Below are 22,512 nucleotides of genomic sequence, written 5' to 3'. Positions count from 1 at the left end.
GTTCACACTTTCCCTATATATATCTTGTTCAAATTTTCAATCGTTAATAAAATACTTTTTATTCATCCACTCAAGTTCAAATACATTTTTTTAAAACTTGTAGTGGATGACACTTGATGCTAGTACAGTTTTTTTCAAATATTAATTCATTAATTAAATTTAAATATTGGTTAATATTACCTGTGGTATCGAAGATGGAGACGGGGAATTTTTTCCCTAGATACTAGACGACGTCGGGGAATTTTTTCCCTAGATACTAGACGACGACGGGAAATTTTTTTCCCTACGTTCGAGATGGCCGCGTTTCCGGTAATCTCGAATCAGATTCTCGAGTGATAATCTGGAAGCAGATTAACAATGGATAATCTCGAAGTAGAATACCGAGTGATCTAAACGTTAGGGGGCGTACCCGTACTATCTGTCGCATTATGCAAATTAATAAATTTCCCCGTCGCCGTCTAGTATCTAGGGAAAAAAATTTCCCCGTCGCCATCTTCGATACCACGGGTAACATTAACCTAATTATTAATACTTTAAATAGAGTTTTAGCAGTTTGTAATGAAAATTGAAATCAACAGGCAGTAGCTCAATCGGTAAAATGCAAGGATTTCAGTATTTTTCACGTGAAGATGAAGAATGAGAGTTCAATTCTTGCGAAAAATCAATAAATTTTTGAAAATTTTTGCTTTAAGTAGACGTTTAATCCAAATGATTTTCGAGAGTGAGTTAGCAGCTGTGGCTTAGTGGTTAGAATGAAGGATTTTTCTCAAAAAATAAAATTGAAGAAATTTTATGCTTTGGATTCAATTCCGATTTCTCTTTCTATTTTGCCACTTAATATTGTGATTCTGTCATATGTATATACATATTTATATTAATTGTAATTATTTAATAAAAAGTAACTAAAATAAAATTTTTCTTTGTTGACCAAAGTAGGAATTGACTTTAAAAAATTTTTTTTATATTACTTGTTTTTTCTGTTTGGGGGTGTTAAAGAATCTGTCTAATGTCGATTGCTTTTCTCTCTTCTTCAGGATTTTTCAGAAGTAATTAATAGCATCGTAATTGTAGAGATCCCTGAGCCTATAAACCTCAACCTGGTTTTGATCCATTCTAAGACCGTTGTTCTGACATCTTCCCACTTCTTTAAAAGATGTTTAAGAGCAGATATCGGCATTAATTCTCTTTTTCAGAAGGAACTATATCTCGCAGAGTTTCTTGGCGTTCTTCTGTCGTCAGATCAGTTTCAGGGATCATTATTAGCTCTTCAATGTTCTTTATTTCTCAGATGTGATTTTTGTTACTCCTTTAGCTGCTTGAGTCTTCTTGATTATACTGTATTTTTCTTAGATAAGATTGAACTGCGGCCTACTGTAGACCTGTTCAAGCTATACTGCCCAGCAGCATCAGACATCTTCTGCCCACTCTCTAACTTTGCTATTATACTCTCACCTTTCGAAAATAAAAACCGACGCAAAACTTAACGAGTGCCCGTCCGACAGTCTCGCGAATACTATAAAAGAATTGTTTCTGTCAGAAAAATAAAAGACTGGAATTACAAGGGGGAGTTTCAAAGTTAGGAGGAATGCTATCCGATCAGTATAAACCGGGTTGAGCGTTGATGTCGATGTCGACGTCTCCGGCGCTCCGAAAAGTTTCGAATCGTTGCCTGAAGACAAGGGAAGACCAATCGGTATTAATGAATACCGATTGGTCTTCCCTTGTCGTTTTACGTCGCTTCTTGTGTTCGTTCTGTGAGGTGTTCGTTGTCCGAACATAAAAATCTTTCGCGAAAGTGTTCGTTATCAGAACTGTTCGTTAACCGATCACCCACTGTACTGGTACTATGATCGCATACTCTATTATAAATATTTTAATGGTTTTATTACGGCTTCGTCTTAGAATTCCCTTAAAGAATACACGCGACACCACTTGTATTTTTACTCCTTTTACTGCTTATCTATTTCACATTGATCCCTTTTCTACCGCATAGACGGAAACATGAACAGTGTAGAAGACTTGCTTCACGTCGATGTTTTAGGTTATAAAACATCTCGTCGACGTTAATATATAATTTTTAATAGTTTGTAATCGAGACTTTACATATTCTATTGCATTTCAATTCTTTTCCACTTTACGCAAACGAATTTTATGGCAATAATTTGTATTCCGGCTTGGTTATTATAAGGCCTATACTGTTTTTAAATTTTTATGTTTTAATTTTAGCATTATACGTATTTAATATTTTAAACATTTTTGTGTATTCTGACTTATTCATATATATATATAAATAGGTCAGAATACACAAATTATATATATATATATATTTGCAATTTTCATTTATGTTTTATTATGTCAGTTGATTTTCTTTTTACGTATCTTATCTTTTTTTGTTATGGGTCTTGTTATTTATCAGGGGAAGAGATCTGCTGTCCAGCGACATTTCCTAATGTAGATGAAATAAATAAAAATAAAAATAAAAATGCAAGTGGAGTTTAATAGCTTCACGCTTTATAATGTCACTGTCACTTGTAGCATATCAAAGTGAATTATTTTTGGAAAGACAAATAGTATCAAACCTAAAGAAAACTTTCCTTCTTGTGATTGATTCATGGAGCGGACACAAATATGGATTCATATACAAAATTATTCGGTCAAGCTGCCAATACACCAGAAATTACTTTAAAAATCGTACCAGAAAACTGTATTTCTCTGGTGCAGTCTCTTGACACCATCTTTCATTGGCAGTTAAAATATTTTTCCAGAGAAATTATTACAGGACTACAGATATTCTTCAACGCCAAAGAGATACACAGCAATGATAATTGGAACACACGCAAAGTTGTTATCAAAGGAAAGAAAAGTTGCAATCTTCTTACACTTTCATTTATCTCTGACATTTTCAAACAATGATTCGTTACTCGTGGTGTTCTGGGCTTGTGGCTGATGAGGAAAAATTCTTCGGCGTTCAAGGAAGTTTGCTTCAAATTTACAGAGAACGACAATCTTGTATGTGATGCTGCAGATTGTGATTAAAATAGATTTATAAAATGTGCCCACTGTCTCAAATGCTTGTGTGCACCATTTATAGATTGAAATCCATTATTATTTCTGCACATCTTCTTTCTTTTCTGAGTAAAGGATATTATTAGCCAAAAATAATTTCTACTGAGAATCTACTAGATGCTACTGTTCTGATTGGGATAATAAATAAAATAAGCTTGTCACAGGAAATGATTTCTTTGATTTACTGGTTAGACTTCATTTCCCCCGAACACAGGCAGTTCAGTCGTGGGTTCTCGCCTCACCAGAACGGGCTGGTCACGTGGAGTTTTTCGGCTTTTCTCCACGTCTTTAACGCCTAAATAGGGGCCAGTTACCCTTAAAAAGACCTCCCGGAAGGCATTATTCCCCGCTCCCCACGTATGTCCAAGCAGTAAGCTTCGGCCAGAAAAAAACGAATCGTACGATCGCAGCATCGGAGGAAACAAAACTGGGTTAATATGGACGCTTTTAGCTTAAAATTAACTTTGATGTCATTAATATTCGAATTTTATAGAAGATCGAAATTACAAAATTATTAGTATTATTACATGATTTTAGAGAAGAAAAATTCATTGCATAATCAATAGATGAAAACAAAAATTCTTACATGTAAACTTTTTATAAAGTATAATAATAATTAATATACATATATACAACGTTTATACCAAAAGTAAAGGTGACGGAACTCCCAGTGTTCAGGGAACGGAACCAGTTGACCACGGGTAGGCCCATTAAAGAACGTTCTGAGTTCATTTAAACCTTCAAAATGTTTGGCTATTTAAAGATTTCTACTTCTTTAATTTATTCACGAGTAATTTAATCATATGCTCATAATTTACATATTATGTTGCACTTGATAATTAGTGAATGTTATCTAATTTTTGAAGACAAATTCGCCCAAAATAGGGATCACCATTTATTACTTTTGAGTTCTAGGCGAAGAAATTACGAATTATGACTGTAAAATATCGTCACGAGGGGAACCTTCTTAATCTACATTCTCCAGCGCTCATTTCCCTGTGGATAAAAGTCCGAAACACGCCCGAGAAGGTACAGATGGTAACAAGAAAGACGTTCGTATAACACCAGTTCCGATTTTAGAAAATATTTGTGTTTTTTTAATTGGAAATTTTTTTGTGTTTTTTAAATGACTTTTTTTAACTTTTTGGCGGCTAGAAAGGAAGGTCGGTCGCCGAAAATGTATCGTCTAGAACGCAAAAGTAATAAATGGTGATCCCTATTTCGGGCGAATTTGTCTTCAAAAATTAGAAAATAAAAAGAACCGTCGGGCGAAGAAATTAGTGAATGTTACTTTGAAGATATGGTTATAGTTATGGTAATTTCATGCAGACATAATTTTACGACGTCATAAGTAAAGATCACTATACTACTGTGATCAAAAAGTATCACGAATGGTTCATTTAAACCGCGCGCGTGCAAGAGGGCGTTGTCGTCGTTTGGCACGACTTGCATCGACAATCGGTATGTCACTGTCTGTTTTTGTTTCCAAATAAACTCGTGTGTAAAGAATAAAAATTCTTCTTTACTCTATTCGCTGGCGATTTTTTAAATGTCGAGTGTCATTGAGTAAAGAACGTGCATTAAATTTTGTTTTCGTAACGGAATTAATGCTGTTAAAACGTTTGAAATACAGTAGAGAGTCGTTTCTCCGAATCAATTGGGGACTGGGGTTGTTCGGATAACCGATTATGTACGAAAAAAATATACTAACCTATCCGATGTTGAAATTTTTCTCCGTTGCGTGTCGCTTCGTGTTGAATTTTCGTCGATTTTAAGCCTAACGAAAAATTTTATAATAATAATCGAGGCTATTGTATCGTTAAAAATTATTTTTTTATTTTGTACAAACAAAACAAATATATTGAAAAACATAAAAATTATACTTTAGAAGTAAATCTAGTATCAAAAAAAGTTCGATTCAGCACGACACAGTCCGACTGGAAAGCGTTCGGATAACCGGGGTTCGGATAAACGACTCTCTACTGTATTTCAAATTGACGATAGTCTATCAAAAACTATAGATTTTCGAGTGGTGCAAGACGTTCAAGGAAGGCAGAAAACGCATCGAAGATGACCACGCTCTGATAAGACCATCCACTTCAACTAATGAATAACACATCACTCGAATCAGCGATTTGGTGCTCAATAATCGCTGTTTAACAATTATAACAATTAGAGGTATTATTGAACATGTTATAGTATCGTTTGGATCTTGTCAAGCAATTTTAAATGATCATTTGGGCTTGTTCGCGTCGTCCCGAAAACGTTGAATTTTTTCTATTCCTTCCGACTGACAAAAAATATTTGAGCGTTTTGCGTTATTTGCGTGAAGCAATTCGTAGAAAACGACCTGATACGTAGTGAGAAAACTTGTGGATTTTGCATCACGATAATGCACCTGCTCACAATGCTCGTTGTTCATATAATAGGATTCCGCAAACTCCGTATTCACCTGATATATCACCGTGTGACTTTTCCTTGTTTCTTCAACTAAAATTTCCGCTTCGTGGTCACAGTTTTGAGTCGACTGATGTCATAAAACAAAATTCGCTGCGAGTCCTGAAGAGACTTCACGAAAATGACTTTAAGCATGTTTCGAGGAATGGAAATAAACGTTGGTATAAGTGCATTCAGTAGGAGGGGATTACTTTGAAGGGGACGAAATAAATTTTGATGAATAAATTCAAATCCTGTGATTTATTGAACCATTATCGATACGTTTTGATCACGGGTAATTTTTTTAACTCTCCGCCCTGTTGGCACTAAGAGGACCTCTTTAAGCAAGCCCATTATGGGTTCAGCCGGACCCATAATAGACTTGATAAAGTGGCGGCCGAGGGTGGTTTGCAATAGGGCGGCCGAGTGGTGAGGAACGGGCCCGACATATTCGGACGGATCACTCCAAAAAATTCCTGGGGATTTTTCGATCTCGGGTCCCCCAGAGCAGTAGGCTACCACCTTGACCGCTCGGCCATCCGCCGTTTATCACGCGTAGTTCAGTTCACCATAACTTTGGACTATTGCGAATGCTAAAGCGGCTTTTTAACACATTTATTATTATAATATATAATAATAATTTTGTAAGGTAATTAATTAAGGGTAGAATATGTTACGCCTACCTTCGGATTGTATTTTGTTGTGAATTACTTATTAGTGTTCAGCGATCCTTAGCTTTCACAGTGGCCCAAATTTAAGCTGAGCTTTACTATAGTTTTGATGATGCCATGGTTCAGACATTTCTTTTCCCTTCTACTGTTAATATTCGTACTTTCAATCAAAGATTGAGTGTCAAACTAAAAATTAAAATAAAATAAATTATAATTCGTTAAGTATCTAAATGCACAAGTCGTCCTTATTAGGCGCCAGTCTGACTCCTGATAAGAACTCTTTGTAAATGGGGACATACAACTTCACTTCTAAGAAAAAATTCCATGGTTTTTGAGCTTCGTAGGGACAAGACAAGGATTAAAGCAACAAATTTCTTTTGTCCTCTTGATGTAGTCACCTGTATTGCAGTGTGCAAGTGCAAATCACAACACCGGAGGATAAGATGGCGAGCCATTATCTTCATATAAATGGGAGAATTTCCCCCCTCTCCAAAGACATTTACAAAAAAATGTATCTTCTAGTCGAATAACATATCGGATCGGATAAATAACCTTTAATTAATATCAATCACAACGACCCTTAATAACTTTACAGATAAGTGATTAAAATCATTTGAAGTACACAATAATCTGCATCGTATTTATTTAATTTTTATGAAATTATTTTATTTATTTTTAAACTGATTTAATTCAGCAAAGAGTTCACATTTGCTGAGTTTGTTTTGTTAATTGTTAATGAGTTCTACAATGAAATCAATTTTAACTTTTTTAAAGTTTTAAAAATTTTGTTATTGGATTTTCTATGATCGGAACATTAAATCCAATGACTGATATACCGTAATATTCTATCATTCGTCTGTACAGATATATTGCACCTGATTGATCCTTTTTAAGAATATTAAGTACAGCTAGAAATCTCCAATAGACAGATATTAACGGTACAGAATGGCTACAAAATCTTTATATATTCAGTTTAAAAGTTATCTGTAGACTCACAAATATAAATATAAGTTTATATTCTTCTAAACGTCTTCTATGTTGCCCATTGGAATCATTAATATCTTCCCTATTTTTACACATTTTTAAAACTGTTATAAGGCAGAATTAAGAAATTTTCTCTTTCCCAATGCCAGAAGAGAACTTTCATTTGTTATTAAATGTAGACTACGAGGAAACCATACCATATCAATTCTACATCCACAGAAATTTGTCGCCGAAATATTCTCTAAATAGGACCATCCAGGACACGGTTTCGTGTTTGGAGACGTTGTGACTATTCCTTATTATTAAATAATTCCATATTATGAAATTCAATTTAAATTACAAAAATATTTGATAATGTCGGGCATAAGTAATAATGAATAAAACAAGTCATTACAGAGTACATTTTGTATTTTCAGTGGGCTACTGTTAGTCGATATTTTTATATCACTTCTGGCAGATTGATATAAAGATTATGTCGAGTAATTAACCTTTATTAATTGATAAGAATTGAAGCTGTTTCATATATTTCTATCCTACAGTTAACTTGCCCATTCTGTAAACACATTACTAATAAACAAATAAGCTGACCATTCCATAGACATATTAACTAGCCCGTTCTATAGAAATATTAAGATACTATACTATTATTTATTAAACGAGCAATTATTTATTGTGACATCGTCACAATGTCAGAATGCAATTTTTAATCATATTTTTAATTTATTTAAAATATATGTTCTCCACCTCAAATTAGCAGCAGCTTGCCCTGTATTTTCTTTCTAGCAATAAAGTCGTGCCGGTCATCTATCTAACACCTTTCAGGAAAAAATTTTTGAATTGAAATAACATGATTTTCGGTGCAAACCGAAGTTCATATCTAGTTAATCGAGGCATCCTACCTTCAAGCTTTTCACATCGACTTTCATCTAATTTCTTTCTTGATATTAAGAAAGGACAGACACCAGACAGACGACAGTGGGAATTTGTAGGTCTACAGTTTTTCAAATTGCAGCTCAACGAGATAAGAAAACTATAATTTTATTTAAATGTGGTGATATGTATGTATAATCTCTAGAATTTTTCATACTAGAACATTTAGATATACAAGAGTGTTTAACCTATTAATAAAAATGAAGTTATCATTAAAATTTTAAAATAAAAATAAACAATAAAACAAATGTATCAATTTATATTGATTTTATAGTTATTAATTTTCAATATTTTTAAGAAATTACTCAACGATTCTAGAAGATACATAAAATAATAATAAAAAAAATTTAGTCTTAATTAAAATAAAATAAATAAATAAAAATTTATTCTATGCGAATTTTTTAACTCTAAATTAAAAATCCAAAAATGAAAATTCCATATCCTCTCAGTTATTTAATAGGTTATATGACTTGTCAAATATTTTAGTTTAAAATATACATTTATTTATTTATTTCAAAGAAAAATATTATAGACATTTTTCAATTTAACTTTATGTATTTAATTAAAACTGTAAAATATACTAAGGTTCAAGGTCGCAAACAAATAGCGTTACAGGCTTAAAAATAACCGCTAAAATAAACAATTTTATATTTATTATAATATTATTGCAAAATTAGGTTGCGTAAATTAATTGTTAATTAAAAATTTTATTTATTTTTTAAATCGAATCAAAATAAATACTTGGCATCAAAAGAGACAGAAATTATTAATTTGAAAACTGGACAACAGATGGCACCACACATCGTGTTATTTCTTAAAATATTTCTACAGCTGTATAGTAATGAATTTACGACTCAATTTTTTACTGGAACGTTTTGAAAAAACCTGTTTTAAAAATTACTTGCACAAAATATTTAAAATTTACGTTTTATTCCATGTAAGGTTACCAAAAAATTACGATTTAATCGAAGAGTATATTATTAGCTCAGAGAAGTGGCAATAAACTAACTACTGGAAAATCTATTGTGCCATTTTATCGTCATAACTACATAAATAAGGAAGAAATATTAATTTTATCAAATATATAACAAATTTCTCAGAAGTTTTTAAAATTTAATATATAAGAAAATATATAGGATTATTATTAAATAAATATTGAAATAAATAAATTATATATCAGGCTCTAAAACTCTTGTTTCTACGTATAATGATTATTTTTATGTGAAAAAGTACAAAACGAATAATATATTAATTAATAATGTAATGTGAAATGCATATCACAATTTAGTCGACAATAATTATAAATGAACGCTTTCAAAAGTAATTAGCAGTAAAATTACTGTTTGAATAACTTAAGTATTTGAACCTTAAATATCAGTAAGTTAAAGAAAAATTAAATTTTTATTAAAAAAGTTTTTTAAAGGTTGGACATTGATGTGAAAATTAAGTTTCGCGTAATTACATTCTATTGATACCAATTGTAGGTTGCTATTATATTTCTACACTCAATTCTACAGACATGTAACTGGACTTTTCTATAGGCATATTAATTGGCCTATTCTGTAAATATATTAAGTAAGATATTCCACAGGTACAGTAAAGTACATCAACTACCTTATTTTACAAGCACATGGTACTATCTGATATTATTTTTATACAGTAAAACTGTTTATTGCATTACTCTTCTACTAGAATAATACAATAAAGACTGCCAACAATACATACTTTTCGCTCCGATCAAGGTCCTATTTTAAAATCAGTTCTTCGGGGAGTTATTAACATAAAAAGGGTGATTTTGTACATAAAATGTGTGTAATTATATTAAAAGTGAGCAATCTCACTTAGATATAGTAAAATAAGAGAAAAAATATAAAAATCTCTTAATTGATATTGTATATGTTTGAAAGTGAATTTATTTATGTATAGGCCTGTATAGAAAACTATTTTATAGTTTATTCTTATTCATATTTATACTGAGCAGTGTATTGTGGAACTAGCGCTAAGAAATCAACTTTGTATGGGTTACAAGATTACAATATAACCAATCAGAATTTAATTATGTTCAAATTATAATCTTAATTGTTTTGACTAACTGAAACAGAAAAGAAGTACACGTGAAGTTTCATACATATGTAAATAGTTATAACGAGTCGTGTGATTGGATGAAATAAAAACTTTTAATTAATGAACATTTTTTGTTTTTTTTATTAAAATTACATCAATTATTTAAAATTATATTACAAAATTTCGGAGAATTTTAAAGTAATTACTATTAATTTAAGTGTTTTTTAAACTTAAACGAGTATAACACTTTGTGCAAAAAAGTTTTAATTACGGTTAATAACCTATTATTACGAATATTTACATTATTCTTATTATTTTCATTATATCAAATTGTTAGATGACTAATTGATGATAGTATAAAAGTCGAAATTTCCTTCTTACCACCTCACGTCATCAAAGTAATCATCAATCCACGTGGTCAAGGTCAACCTCGGCCGCTTAAAAATCCCGTAACAAAACAGTTATATACGAGTTAAACGAGGATTTTCCTAAATTTCGAATTTATTTGTATAGTAATTAATATTAAACAATATTATCTAAAAAGAATCGTACACGTGAAAATTGGATTTTTACCAACTACGTCATCAAGTCCGGAAATTCAGAAGGATTGGATGTATTTCATCTATACAGAATGTATTTCGTCGAGTAAGTAAATAGTTCGAATATGTTAATAACGTACGTATAATTACAAATTACTGTACAAGTTATCTTTATCTATATTTACATTTATAAAGTTATAGTTTAGTATTTCGTTCCATTTTCCCGGCGTTAAATGTAAATTAATGATTAAGCGCATTAATCTCAACAGTAGATTTGAAGAGGTGGACGTGGATCGGTCGCCATCTTGTCACATGTTTTCTTCACATGACTTGGTTGTTAGTCCATTGATCAATCTTGGTTGACTTGCTGGCAAATTCAAAACTATTGACTCAAACACACACATGGATATGTTAGATCAAGCCCTAGATACCAGGTAAGAATAAAAACAATGGTATAGGCATTTCTTCACTAGCGTATCATCCTGCTATGTTGTCACCACGCCTTTGATCCTGATTTAAATCTAAAATTTTTATCAATGTTAAGCTTTCTCATTGAAAGTTTATTAAGTTAACCAGCTAATGCTGAGTAAACTATAAAATGCTTTTCTACCACAATTTCGGCGTTATTTTCCCAATATATTCTGTAGTGTTGCATTTATACTTCCTTGAATAAGCAAATGGTACACGAAGCATACGCTGTAGAAAAAATATTCCAATTGAATTGTTTTGATATGATAAAGAAACATTTAATCTAAAGAAGTGCATTGCATTTATGTGGAAATTTTCCTTTCTTGAGTGATTTATTGCTTTATTTTGCTATAATATTTCATGATAGTTTTCATCCTTATAAATCTGTTTAAAATTGTACATATTATAATGAAAAGGAAAATAAAAAAGTTCTATTTTAATTAAGTTCAACAAAAAGTGATCTGATGTGTAATTTTTTAAAATTTAAATTACAAAAGTTTATCTCATTAATACTCTTTTATGTATATTATAAAGAAACATGGTTGAAAAAACAGCTATAATAACTTAATGGTAAAAATATTTAATCCAATCCATTGCTAAATACTTAACAGAAAATAAATATAAATAATTTTAAGTATAACAATGTTATAAATCAAATTTAAAATTCATCTAGAAATTTGTAAACATTCCATGAACATTTGTTGGTGTTACAGAATTACCAATCTCTTGACATTTATACATAAATGTTTTAAAATTACAGAACTTAAGATTTTAATTTATAACATAAATAAAATTAAGAGGTTTTTGATGATGAATTATTGATACTGTATTTCATTTTTTAATGAATATATATAGAAATTCTTAAAAGAAGTAAATATTGATTCTATTCAAATTATGCACTGACTTAATTCTTGATTTTTGAAGTGTTAAATTCAGACTTGATATTGTATAATTTTATAATTACTATGTAGCTATTTTTGGATTTTGAATTCAGCTGTTATTCGATTTGATGTATAAATTATAAATTGCTTTAATTTATTATTATTATTATTATTTTAATTATCGTAAGATCTGAGGTCATCTACTTTTTAGTTAACATAAGAAATCTGAATTATCACTTTTTGGAATATTTTGCTTTAAATAAAACTACTAAAAGTAATATGTTGATATGTTTTTGTTTATTTCTATATATTTGTATAATAATATGTTTCCATAAAAATCAAATTATTACATAACTGTTGCATAAGTATGCGTTATTCTTTGTTGTTGAAGTATTGCTGTTTCTGAATGGTAAAAATTTACTGTTGACAAGTTAAATTCTCAAAACATTAATCGTATTTTTTCTGCTGAATAAGTAAGTTGATATTTAATGTTCTATTTAAAATAATACAAAACTTTTATATAAAATATTTCAGTTTAACTGACAAACTAAAATTTTTTTGAAATCTGAACATAGAAACTTGTTTTGTGTTATGATTTATTTGTTATGTGAGCCTTGCAGATGCTGTTTGTTGTTTGCATTGATTATTAATATATTTGGTTCTTGTTCTATTAACTACAGTTAGTATTAGTTTCAAAATAGATAGTTTCAGTTGCTGCTATTTCTTTCTGTTAAAAAAATATATGAGAATATTAATGTGTATTTTTCATTTTTTAAATGGAAATATCTGTATAATAATCAAAATAGGAATTTTATAATGACATTTAATACAATGAATAATCTAGTTCCACAAATTAAACAATTATAATTCCTTAAATTTTTGAAAATGTTTGTTTTGAAATAATTTCTTACATTAATAGAGACTTTAATAATTTAAATTTGTGCCATATTAAGCATTCTTTTTTTCATTCAAAAAGATATTAGAGAACCAATCAATATAAAAATAAAAACCCATTCCAGACTTAGTTTAGAAATCAATATTTTAATAAAGTAATCTTCCAGCAACAAAGCATTAATAAATGTAAATAAAGCTCACAAAGCTTATTATGCTTTTTGTGTAATTACGAAAAATGTTTTGCTACTAAGGTATTGTAACAGAACTGTGACAGTTTAAACCTTATTATGCTTCACAATTACATGCAAAGCACAAAGAGTTTTGTGAGCATTATTTACAATACTTTATTCCTTAAATATTTTCAAACTCCATCTAGTTCATTTACAGACATATTTTCAGAATGGTTAAATGTAAGAATGAGAAAAAGTCAGTTTTTTTTAAGAACATTAAACAAAATGTTTAATATAAGCATTGGATTTCTACAATAAATTTCAAAATGCTGAAATTTTAAACATTTATTTTTGTAAGTTTTTATAAATTTATTTTTAAATTTGTAAGCAATGATATTGCTGGATAATTTTGAGAAATTCAAGTTTCCTATATGTACATCTGAAATTTATTCACTTTCTCACTTTTTAATTACACATTGATCTTTTTCTTCTAAAAATAAATACTTTATCATTTTTGGAATAATTTTTAATTTTATTTTCAGAAGAAAAAGCTTTTAAAAATGGAACAAACTTGTTCTAGAGTTATCAGCACCTTAGTTTCAAATGTGGTAAAACTGCCATTTTGACATATTCAGAAAAAACTAAATTTATAAAAAATTTTAAAAATTTTTATTTTTTATTTAAAATTTTTGAAAAGAAAACTTCAGGAAAATTTCAAAATAGATTATATTGTACTCATTAAAATTTTAAATGCAATTTTTAATGAAAAACATACAAATATACCTAAACCAGTAAACGGAATAAAAGTATTAAATGATATGAACATTTTCATCTATCTGTTTCTAACAAACATCATCAAATATATCTTAACAAATGGTAAGCACAATGTTAACCAGACAGAACAATGTTAAGCAATCTGGTTTTGTGTATATTATTACTATTATTATTTATTAAATACAACCAGTTTTTGAAGATGTAAATGTGTAGCCTAACTTTTGATTATGAACTTTGTTTTTTTGAAATAAAGAAGTTTTTTAAGTACTTATAACAAGAAAATATTTCTACTGAAACATTGAATAAAACAGTCTTCCAGCAACAGATTTTTGTTATTGTCAAAAAATTAAAATCCAAATTTAAAATTTTTTTAGATATCATTAAATTTTAAAATAGAAATTATAAATAACATACAGTTCCTGTACTGGATGTTATTTATAATTCTTATAATATATATCAATATGTAAATTATTAGAACAAGTTTTTATTTTTTAAAATATGTTTTCTTTTGAAGATTACATTAAATTTCTTTCAAAAATATTTCCTATGTGAATTTCCTATTGACATCTTAACAACAAATTTTGGTTCAATATATTTTATAGAACAAAACACTAGTACCCTGAACTTATGTGATAGGTGGGACTGAGCGATAACCACTTAAGTTGAATTTGCATAAGTTGGAGTATAATTTTGCATATAAATACGTACAAATTATTTTTAATTGGGGCCGGAAACTAAAGAAAACAATAATATAGAAAAAAATGTTTAATAAAATCTTAGATAATACATATGTATAGCAAATTATATTATTAAAATCATAAACCGAAGTTATTTTGATGTAGAAGGCTTCATAAAATCTAACAAATTCGTCTGACAGCTCAAAGATTTTTTTTCTCCTGCAAAATTTCCTTGTAGCATGCTAATAATTTTTTTATTTCTCATTTTGTAGAAGAAATGCGCTCTGCGTTGGAGTCTATATTTTCTAAAATTTGTAACCCCTATTATTTTTGTATCAAAGTCTTTAATAATGTTAACTTTACATTCCAAAGATAGTTTTCTTTTCTCGTTTGATGCAGAAGAATCAGTTCTACTTTGTTTGGATGACATAGTAGAGTCTCTCAAGTCTCCATAGATATAAAAAACACAGAAATAAATAACACAAAATATTTTTTAGTAACAAAATAGTTTTTTACAAATAGTTTTTTACAAATATAAGAGTCATACAAATGAAATTAGCCGAAAGACCTTTATAAGATAAAGAAATTATTTTTAAAACAAGTTATGATTGTCTTATAAAGCTCGTCTTACTGTGACACCAGAGGTTTGATTCATTATATAGAAGTAGGTAGGTTGATGACAGAAACCCATTTGTGAACTTCATCCTTTACTTTTGAAATTGTGACCCTGCAGATGCTGCTTCTCTGAAAATGTGAAAGTTAGACAGGTGGGCTGTATGCTGTACTGGAATATATACCATTTGTATTTTGAAGAGCATTCCTTGACAACTTTTGCAGCTTGGAAGCTAGTGTTATTGCGAAGAGTGAGCAGCTTGGCTGCTCGGAGTTGATTTGATGCTTGAAGAGATTTTGAGAGTTTCTGTATACAAAGTAGCATTTAGAATGTTTCTATAGGTGAGGAGATCAATAGTGGACCCTTGAGGTAAAAAATCAACGTAACTTTCTGTACATGTCTCTTTGACTTCTTTGGTGGCAGAGACAATGTATGCTTCCATTGGCTGCTTCGTTGTTTGATAATGAAAGCATCACATTTCATTTACAACTATTCTATCAATAAAACAGCATGATATTCATAAAATTTTCCTTGTAAAGATTCATGCAGATGTCATTCTCACATAGATTTAAATTTGTCTGGCATCCACTGTGTGCAAATCTTTCAGTATAGTAGATAATCCTGGATAATGGTGAGCATAATCTCAACATTGATTCCAGCATTTGTTGGCAAGTGCTTCCACTGTGACTGTTTGTTTTTTTGAATAAGACTTAACTTCTGCTATGAAAGCATTGGTTATAACAAGATTTGCTTGCACTAGTCTTGAAACATTAGACAGTGATGATCACCCTTTTCAGAACTCTTATTCCATTCTTTAACATATACAAAACCTGCATGTCTTTCACATGTTACTCATGCAACAATGGATTTCTATACTCTTGCCATTTTCCATGGTTAAAAAACAGATTTCTACTTGCTGTTCAACTTTTGTTTATTTAATCAAGATTGTTTAGATGGTAAACTAGCACAACATCCTGAATAAAGACAGATTGTTGGTTTTGCCACATGATTGCAAAACTACCTGTCAATCTCATAACATTACAGTGATGTCACCTATATTTCATGTCAGATATACTGAAATATATCCATTCAGCATTTTACTATGTCCTTTGGCTTGTTTTCATTTGAATGACACCTTTACTGATCTCTACACCATTTGACTCACCAGAAACTACAGTAGAGTGTTGTTTATCCAAGTCAATCGGGGACTGGGGTTGTTCGGATAACTGATTATGTACGAAAAAATATATTAACCTATCCCATATTGAAATTTTTCTCCGTTACGTGTCGCTTCGTGTTGAATTTTCATCGATTTTAAGCCTAATGAAAATTTTTATAATAATAATTGTGGCTATTGTATCATTAAAAATTATTTCTTTATTTTGTACAAACAAAATAAATATATTGAAAAGTATAAAAAAAACAAAAAAAATTATACTTTAGAACTTAATCTAGTACCAAAAATGTTCAATTCAGCACAACACAGTCTGACTGGAAAACTTTCTGCCTAACCGACGTTTCAGTTGATCGGCTATCGGATAAACGACGCTCTACTGTACTATTTACATCAAGTAGTCCATTATAGTCTTTACCTTTTCTATGTCTAACATAGTTTACCATCATATCTTTGCAGATTAAATTTGCATTCATCCAAAAATGAAAGAATACCACATGTCAGTGCTCTAGTCTATGTGCTTTTTATCCAGATAAGCCACTATATTTCCATTTTACTCATAAGTAATGGCTCATTGTGTGGACATGTGGCTTTTAAATTCATGCTGCACACATATATTGCATAGAGTCTGCACTTACTTTACCTCTTTTCTGAGGATGAGTTGATTGTCAAGTTAGCTGATTATACAGTCACAATTAATGGTTCATTAATCATGTAACTGTGTGATTAATAACTAGTTAATTAATTGTCAGGTAATTTTTAAAATATATAAAATTTTACTTTTTTTATAGTTTCTCTTAGGAATTTAATCTTTCTTTTTTAAATGTGGATTATATAGTTATTGTCAGTTCTATACAGATGAGTAAATAGGTCCAATGACTAATATTTATGGCGGTCACATTTGGATTTACAATGTTTAAAATACGTTTCATGTTGTTCAAAATAAATTTAACTGTTGGTCTATATAATCAACATATCCCTTTTTTTTTGATTTTGGAAATCTGGCAGTCCTATTTGCAGCTTTCTCTAGTGCAATATTGTTTTTTTAAACAGCATGACTATATTGGTAAAAAATTAAGGTAATCTGATCAGACAAAACTAAGTGTGTAATCTGAAAGAAAACATTTTCCCAAGTAGAACAAAACAATAGCATTGTAATTTGACCAACTTTCAACCAAGAAGGAGCATTTTTAATTGAGTAATAAAACATTTTAGAAGTGGGCATGCCTCACTCCTCTCCTAACACCCTCCCATAAAAGTAATAATTAGTGAGGTTGAGGCCAGAGTTTTAAATGCGAAAACGTGTACATTGGACGTTCAGCGCCACTTTCCTGTAAGCCTAGAAGTCTGACAATGACACTTGGAATGCCGAGCATGATTCCACTGACTTTCCAAACACCATTGTCAAACTTCTAGGCTTACAGGAAAGCGACGCTGAACATCCGACATACACGTTTTTACATTTAAAATTTTGGACTCAACCTCGCTATTGTTTCACTATCCTGAACTTGAAAGAAAACCTACCAATCTCCAATTACATAAACTCCTATGTTAATCAGTTAAGCTTCATATAATTTACAGCAAGTTGAAATTTAGTGTTTACTTTTATGAATTTTTAGGTCAAATTACATTAAAACAAACATAAAAAAAAAATACATTTTTTTCAGTCCACAAGTATTTTATATTGTTAGAAAGAAATTAAAAATGTAATTGTAGTTTTGATGTGCCAATGATAATTTCACAATAAAAAATGATAGCTAAATGCTGGATATATTGTATTCAATCACCCTACTCGAAAGCCTAAACTTTTGCTGGAGTTCAGGCTGTTGAGTAGGGTGATTTGAATTAATTTCACAATTTTAGAAAAAGTAAATGGCATTTAGTACAAGTCATGCAACTCTTAATGTGCATTTAAACCATGTGACTAAAGAAGGGTTTAAATGTTGACAGCCATGAGAAAAAAATTCAGCTATTAACTTTAAGGATATAGACTTGTTTCCTGATTCAAAGTTGATCTACGAAGTTCAGTCTTATAACTCTCTCTCACTTCCTTCTTTCTCTTCTGTAACATGAATGGCAATCACCTATTCTGAGTAACTTTTCTGTTTGGACTATTTGTTTTAACAGCTTCATTTGAACTGAAGGTCAGTTAGCCTGAAGATGACTGTTCAAACAGATGAAAAACATTTGCCTTCATGTAGTTTTGTATTTTCTTGCTGGATATTGGTTCTATGTAGTGCTTGCTTCAATAATGATTTTGACTTTTCCATCAATTTCCATTATTTTTACACTTCAATGTATGAAGAAAGCTATGTACAAAATACAAATAGACTTTACTTAAGACAGAATAAGAAACTAATTATTACTATAACTTTAATACTTGTTGATGCAGCGGTATGCATGGTATTATTCAAGAGATGAGCAGGGCAGCCAGTCCCCTACATGGCATCATTTAAAATGCCTTTCAATTTAAAGTAAACAAACATTGTTTGTTTCCATGGCACTCTCAGTTGCCAAAATTTGTATTGCAATTATCTGTGCAGAATATGGTACAATTTTTAGCATTCAAACCACAAGACTGAATTGTTCTCATTCAAAGTTCAACAATAGAATCTGGTGTTTCATTTTTGAGTGAACTAACTAACAGCAATTTTATTTACATTCTATTCTGGTGTGAAATATTATATGACAACAGGAAATATTGTTTTGTTGCTGTGATTGGAAGCATTAATAGAGATAGAATAAAGCTTTTAATTTTTGTTGTTTATATCATTAATATCATCTTTCATGAAGTTGGAAGTAATCAAATTTTTTTATAAAGGCTGTAGATTAGTTCTAGCACTAGAAAACTTTGCAGCAATTGTTGAATTGGGAAATATTGTATGGAAAAGGTTGTTAGTCAGTAGTATTAAACAATTGGGGGTGCTTAATGGTAAGATATTGCATGTATGCAATTGTTAATTCTGCTACAAATACTTTATCTTCTTCTACTGTTTCTTTCTTTAAGAAATAACTACTTACAGATTTAGAAGATGGAACTTGGAAGATGGAAGTTTATTTTTTCAGGTTTCAATATGTTGAATAATGTGTGCCTTCCCACAGTGGACAATCCTGAATGTACAACGGCACAATTTACATCATGAGACTATGATTATTGTCAATTCTTACAATAAAATCCCACTGTTTAAAATAGCCACTACTATATGAACACTTTCTTTTTGGCATGATGAGGTAAAAGAAAACTTCAGAGCACCTGAGTTTAGAATTTTCTCCACTCCATTCTGATTCTGTTGCAAAAGCAACAAACAAATGATAGCTATTAGCTGTAACTACAAGCCAACCAATGCCATATGTCATTGGGATAAATACTGGCTAGATAATTAAATAATTTATCTAATTTAGAACTATCTAAATTATTTAATTAAAAATTATAATTATTAAATTTTTTAAGAGATGGCATCGAACACCTCCCTCGAGTACCAAATTGTTTCATAATTTATTAGTATTATAGTTGTTATCTAGCCTGATGACATGGCATTGTTTGGCTTGTAGTTATATAATGTATTGGGTTTGTAGTCATGTTATTTGCTATTAGCAGTTTACAAAATTATGAGTGAATGTTTGAAACAGACAACAATACACTATCTGCTCTTTTACAATGACTCATTAAGAAAAAGGTCAATCATTAACTCATGTTCTATGACAATGTTTTATTAATACTGTCTCCCCTATGCAGTAATGAGTCAGATCATAAAATTGGAAACTTTTAGGCCAAGAATAAACATGCGTAAAATTGTGTAGCAGAAAACTGAATCATAAATTAGCTTTCAGTTCAGTGTCTGTTTTATGCTTTTATGCCAGAACACATATATGTAAAAATTCTGGCCGAATAGGAAACTGAAATGTAATGTCGTCATATAGAGCAGTGTTCTGCAACCTTTTTCTACTTGTGGAACACCCATGACTCAACATGGCACACCAAAATGTTATTCCCCTCAAAAACGTATATGATATGATAATATTAATGGAATTATGTAATGCCACTAACCTATTATTATTATTATTAAACAGACATCAACACCTGTGAGAGAATTTATTTTACATATAATTTCTTAGAATACATAAAAATGTGTGGCTTGTAATAAAGAATAAACAATCATCATCTTATTTCATCAGTGCTGCAGCAGAGAATGAAATACAAGCATAAACACAATAACTGTGATAAAAATATATAAAACTTTAAATTAACAGAATATGTAAAAGTTCACGTCACACTGGTTGTGGAGCACTGATACAGAGTTTAGTAAAATGGTGCTGTCAGTATCTGATGTTATTTGTTGGTGGCTGTATTCTAAATTGTATTCCAAATTGAAATAAAGAACGTGTGATCTAAATGCTATATATATCGATTCTACTAGACCTACCTGTTGTTTGACATTAAGCACCTATGGCCTTCTATAAACTTTGTTTAAATACAGTGTCTTTATACATGACACTTTTTTTGTCATAAAGACATTGATGTGGTCAAACGGATTCAATAAAGTCTTCTATTTCATTTATTTTTCATTTCTTGGGAGACCATCAGAATTGTAGGGCTAACTGCCATTGCTGCCATTATTAGAATAAAAACCATGTGTTTACTTTGACATCACAAAAAAGACCTCTTTGTTGGAGGAATTTTGGCATAAAAAATAGACCTGCTGTACTCTTTTTTTTCAGTTATTTTTCAGCAAAATTTCAGAAAAATTTTTGTTTTATGCCGAATTTTATGCATATGTGTTCCTGGCCTTAAGTATGGACTACTTGAATTTAAAACAATATTCTATTTTCCAGTCCTATTCCAATGATTTATATGAGGCATGAGGGATATCCAACCTGTTTAAAGTGGTGTTAATTTCTTGTTGGGTAGAAAATGATTTTGAAAATTCAATTCATCATTTTTTTTGCTAAATATGAGACAAAACTGAAAAATAACTGAAAAAAAAGAGTACAGCAGGTCTCTATAAAATTCAATTCATCATTTCTTTTGCTAAATATGAGACAAAACGGTGTCCTGACAAAATTTGCTGGGACATTAGGATATTCTTAAAAAGACAATAATCCAGTATACACAGGACATCTGTCAACCCTAGCTTCAAAGTATGTGGCTGGTTGTTGAAATAGGAAGGTTTTCTATATGAGAAATGAAAAGATTGAAGAAATAATGGGTAGACCATAAAAAAAAATTTGACAAATTACAACAAAATACCCTATTTGTAAATTTATAGCTAAATAAGTTGAAAAATCATATTATTAACAAAAAAGGCATTAGTTACTATAACTGAATAATAATGTTATGTAATAAACAAAGATTTTACTTGGTGCAAAGTTTGCAGAATTAAACTTTTTCATGTCACATTATTGCTATAAAAACATGATAGTCAGAGAATCGTGTTGTTAAAAATAAACACATTGTTCATACTTGGAGACCAAATCCAATATGTTTCAATGGACCAAAGAAAAAAAATGTAAAATATAGTATTATTATTATTTTTTTTAAGATAAATTTTTTAAAATAATGAGCACAATAATATATTGTGTGTGATGCTCACTCATACAGTTTCATGAAAATTTAGTGTACAGGTGTATGAGCTTAGTTATGTGGCATCTGTGAGACACCAGCATATGGTCTTTATAGATGCTCTTCAATGATTAATTTGATGATTAGTAAATATTTACTGCATAGTTAATGCTTGTGCAGTTATAGAAAAGTGGAAAGGTATTGATTATTTGTTCCAAAATTTTGTAAAGAATTGACATCTTCCAGCAATTCTTTAATAAAAACAAACACACTTGGCCTAGTTTACAGGTTCTATAGATTCGAATTGACATAAGGAAGGTGTGAGATTAATTACTGTTACGATAAGTTTCAGCTTTGAACAACAAAATGAAAAATTGACTTTTTTCAATATGGAATTACAATTTAACAAAGTTAAATGGTAATTCCATGTCCATATGAAAGAAAGAATGCAGTTTACTCAAATCAAAATGAAAACTCACAAACATGCTCAAACACCAAGTGTAGAGAATGGGGACTGCTGTATTTTATAAGAGGATCTTCAGCATTCAAAGCAACAGTTACGGATTACTTTGTGATGTTAATTGTCACAAACTTTTCTCATTTTTCTTATA

At 30.1% G+C, this 22,512-nt stretch overlaps 1 protein-coding gene across 5 annotated transcripts in view; it reads left to right on the top strand.

Annotated features, from left to right (window-relative positions):
- The first annotated feature begins 10,556 nt into the window (after positions 1-10,556).
- The window catches only part of LOC136979555 (upstream stimulatory factor 2-like), a 61,078-nt gene continuing 49,122 nt past the window's right edge, over positions 10,557-22,512 (top strand). For 3 of the 5 annotated variants that reach the window (XM_067275559.1, XM_067275561.1, XM_067275558.1), the window contains exon 1: positions 10,962-11,124. In XM_067275559.1, the coding sequence (XP_067131660.1) occupies positions 11,093-11,124 (32 nt within the window). In that variant the 5' untranslated portion in view covers positions 10,962-11,092. Of the gene's footprint in view, positions 10,797-10,961; positions 11,125-22,512 lie in introns of those variants that run through there. The other 2 variants (XM_067275560.1, XM_067275562.1) reach the window with 2 other exon arrangements.

Source organism: Centruroides vittatus, unplaced genomic scaffold (genome assembly GCF_030686945.1).
Source record: "Centruroides vittatus isolate TY-2023 unplaced genomic scaffold, ASM3068694v2 contig_628, whole genome shotgun sequence".
Lineage (NCBI taxonomy): Eukaryota > Metazoa > Arthropoda > Arachnida > Scorpiones > Buthidae > Centruroides > Centruroides vittatus.
The sequence above is the reverse complement of the archived record's forward strand: the minus strand, read 5'-3'. Positions and strand labels throughout refer to the sequence as shown.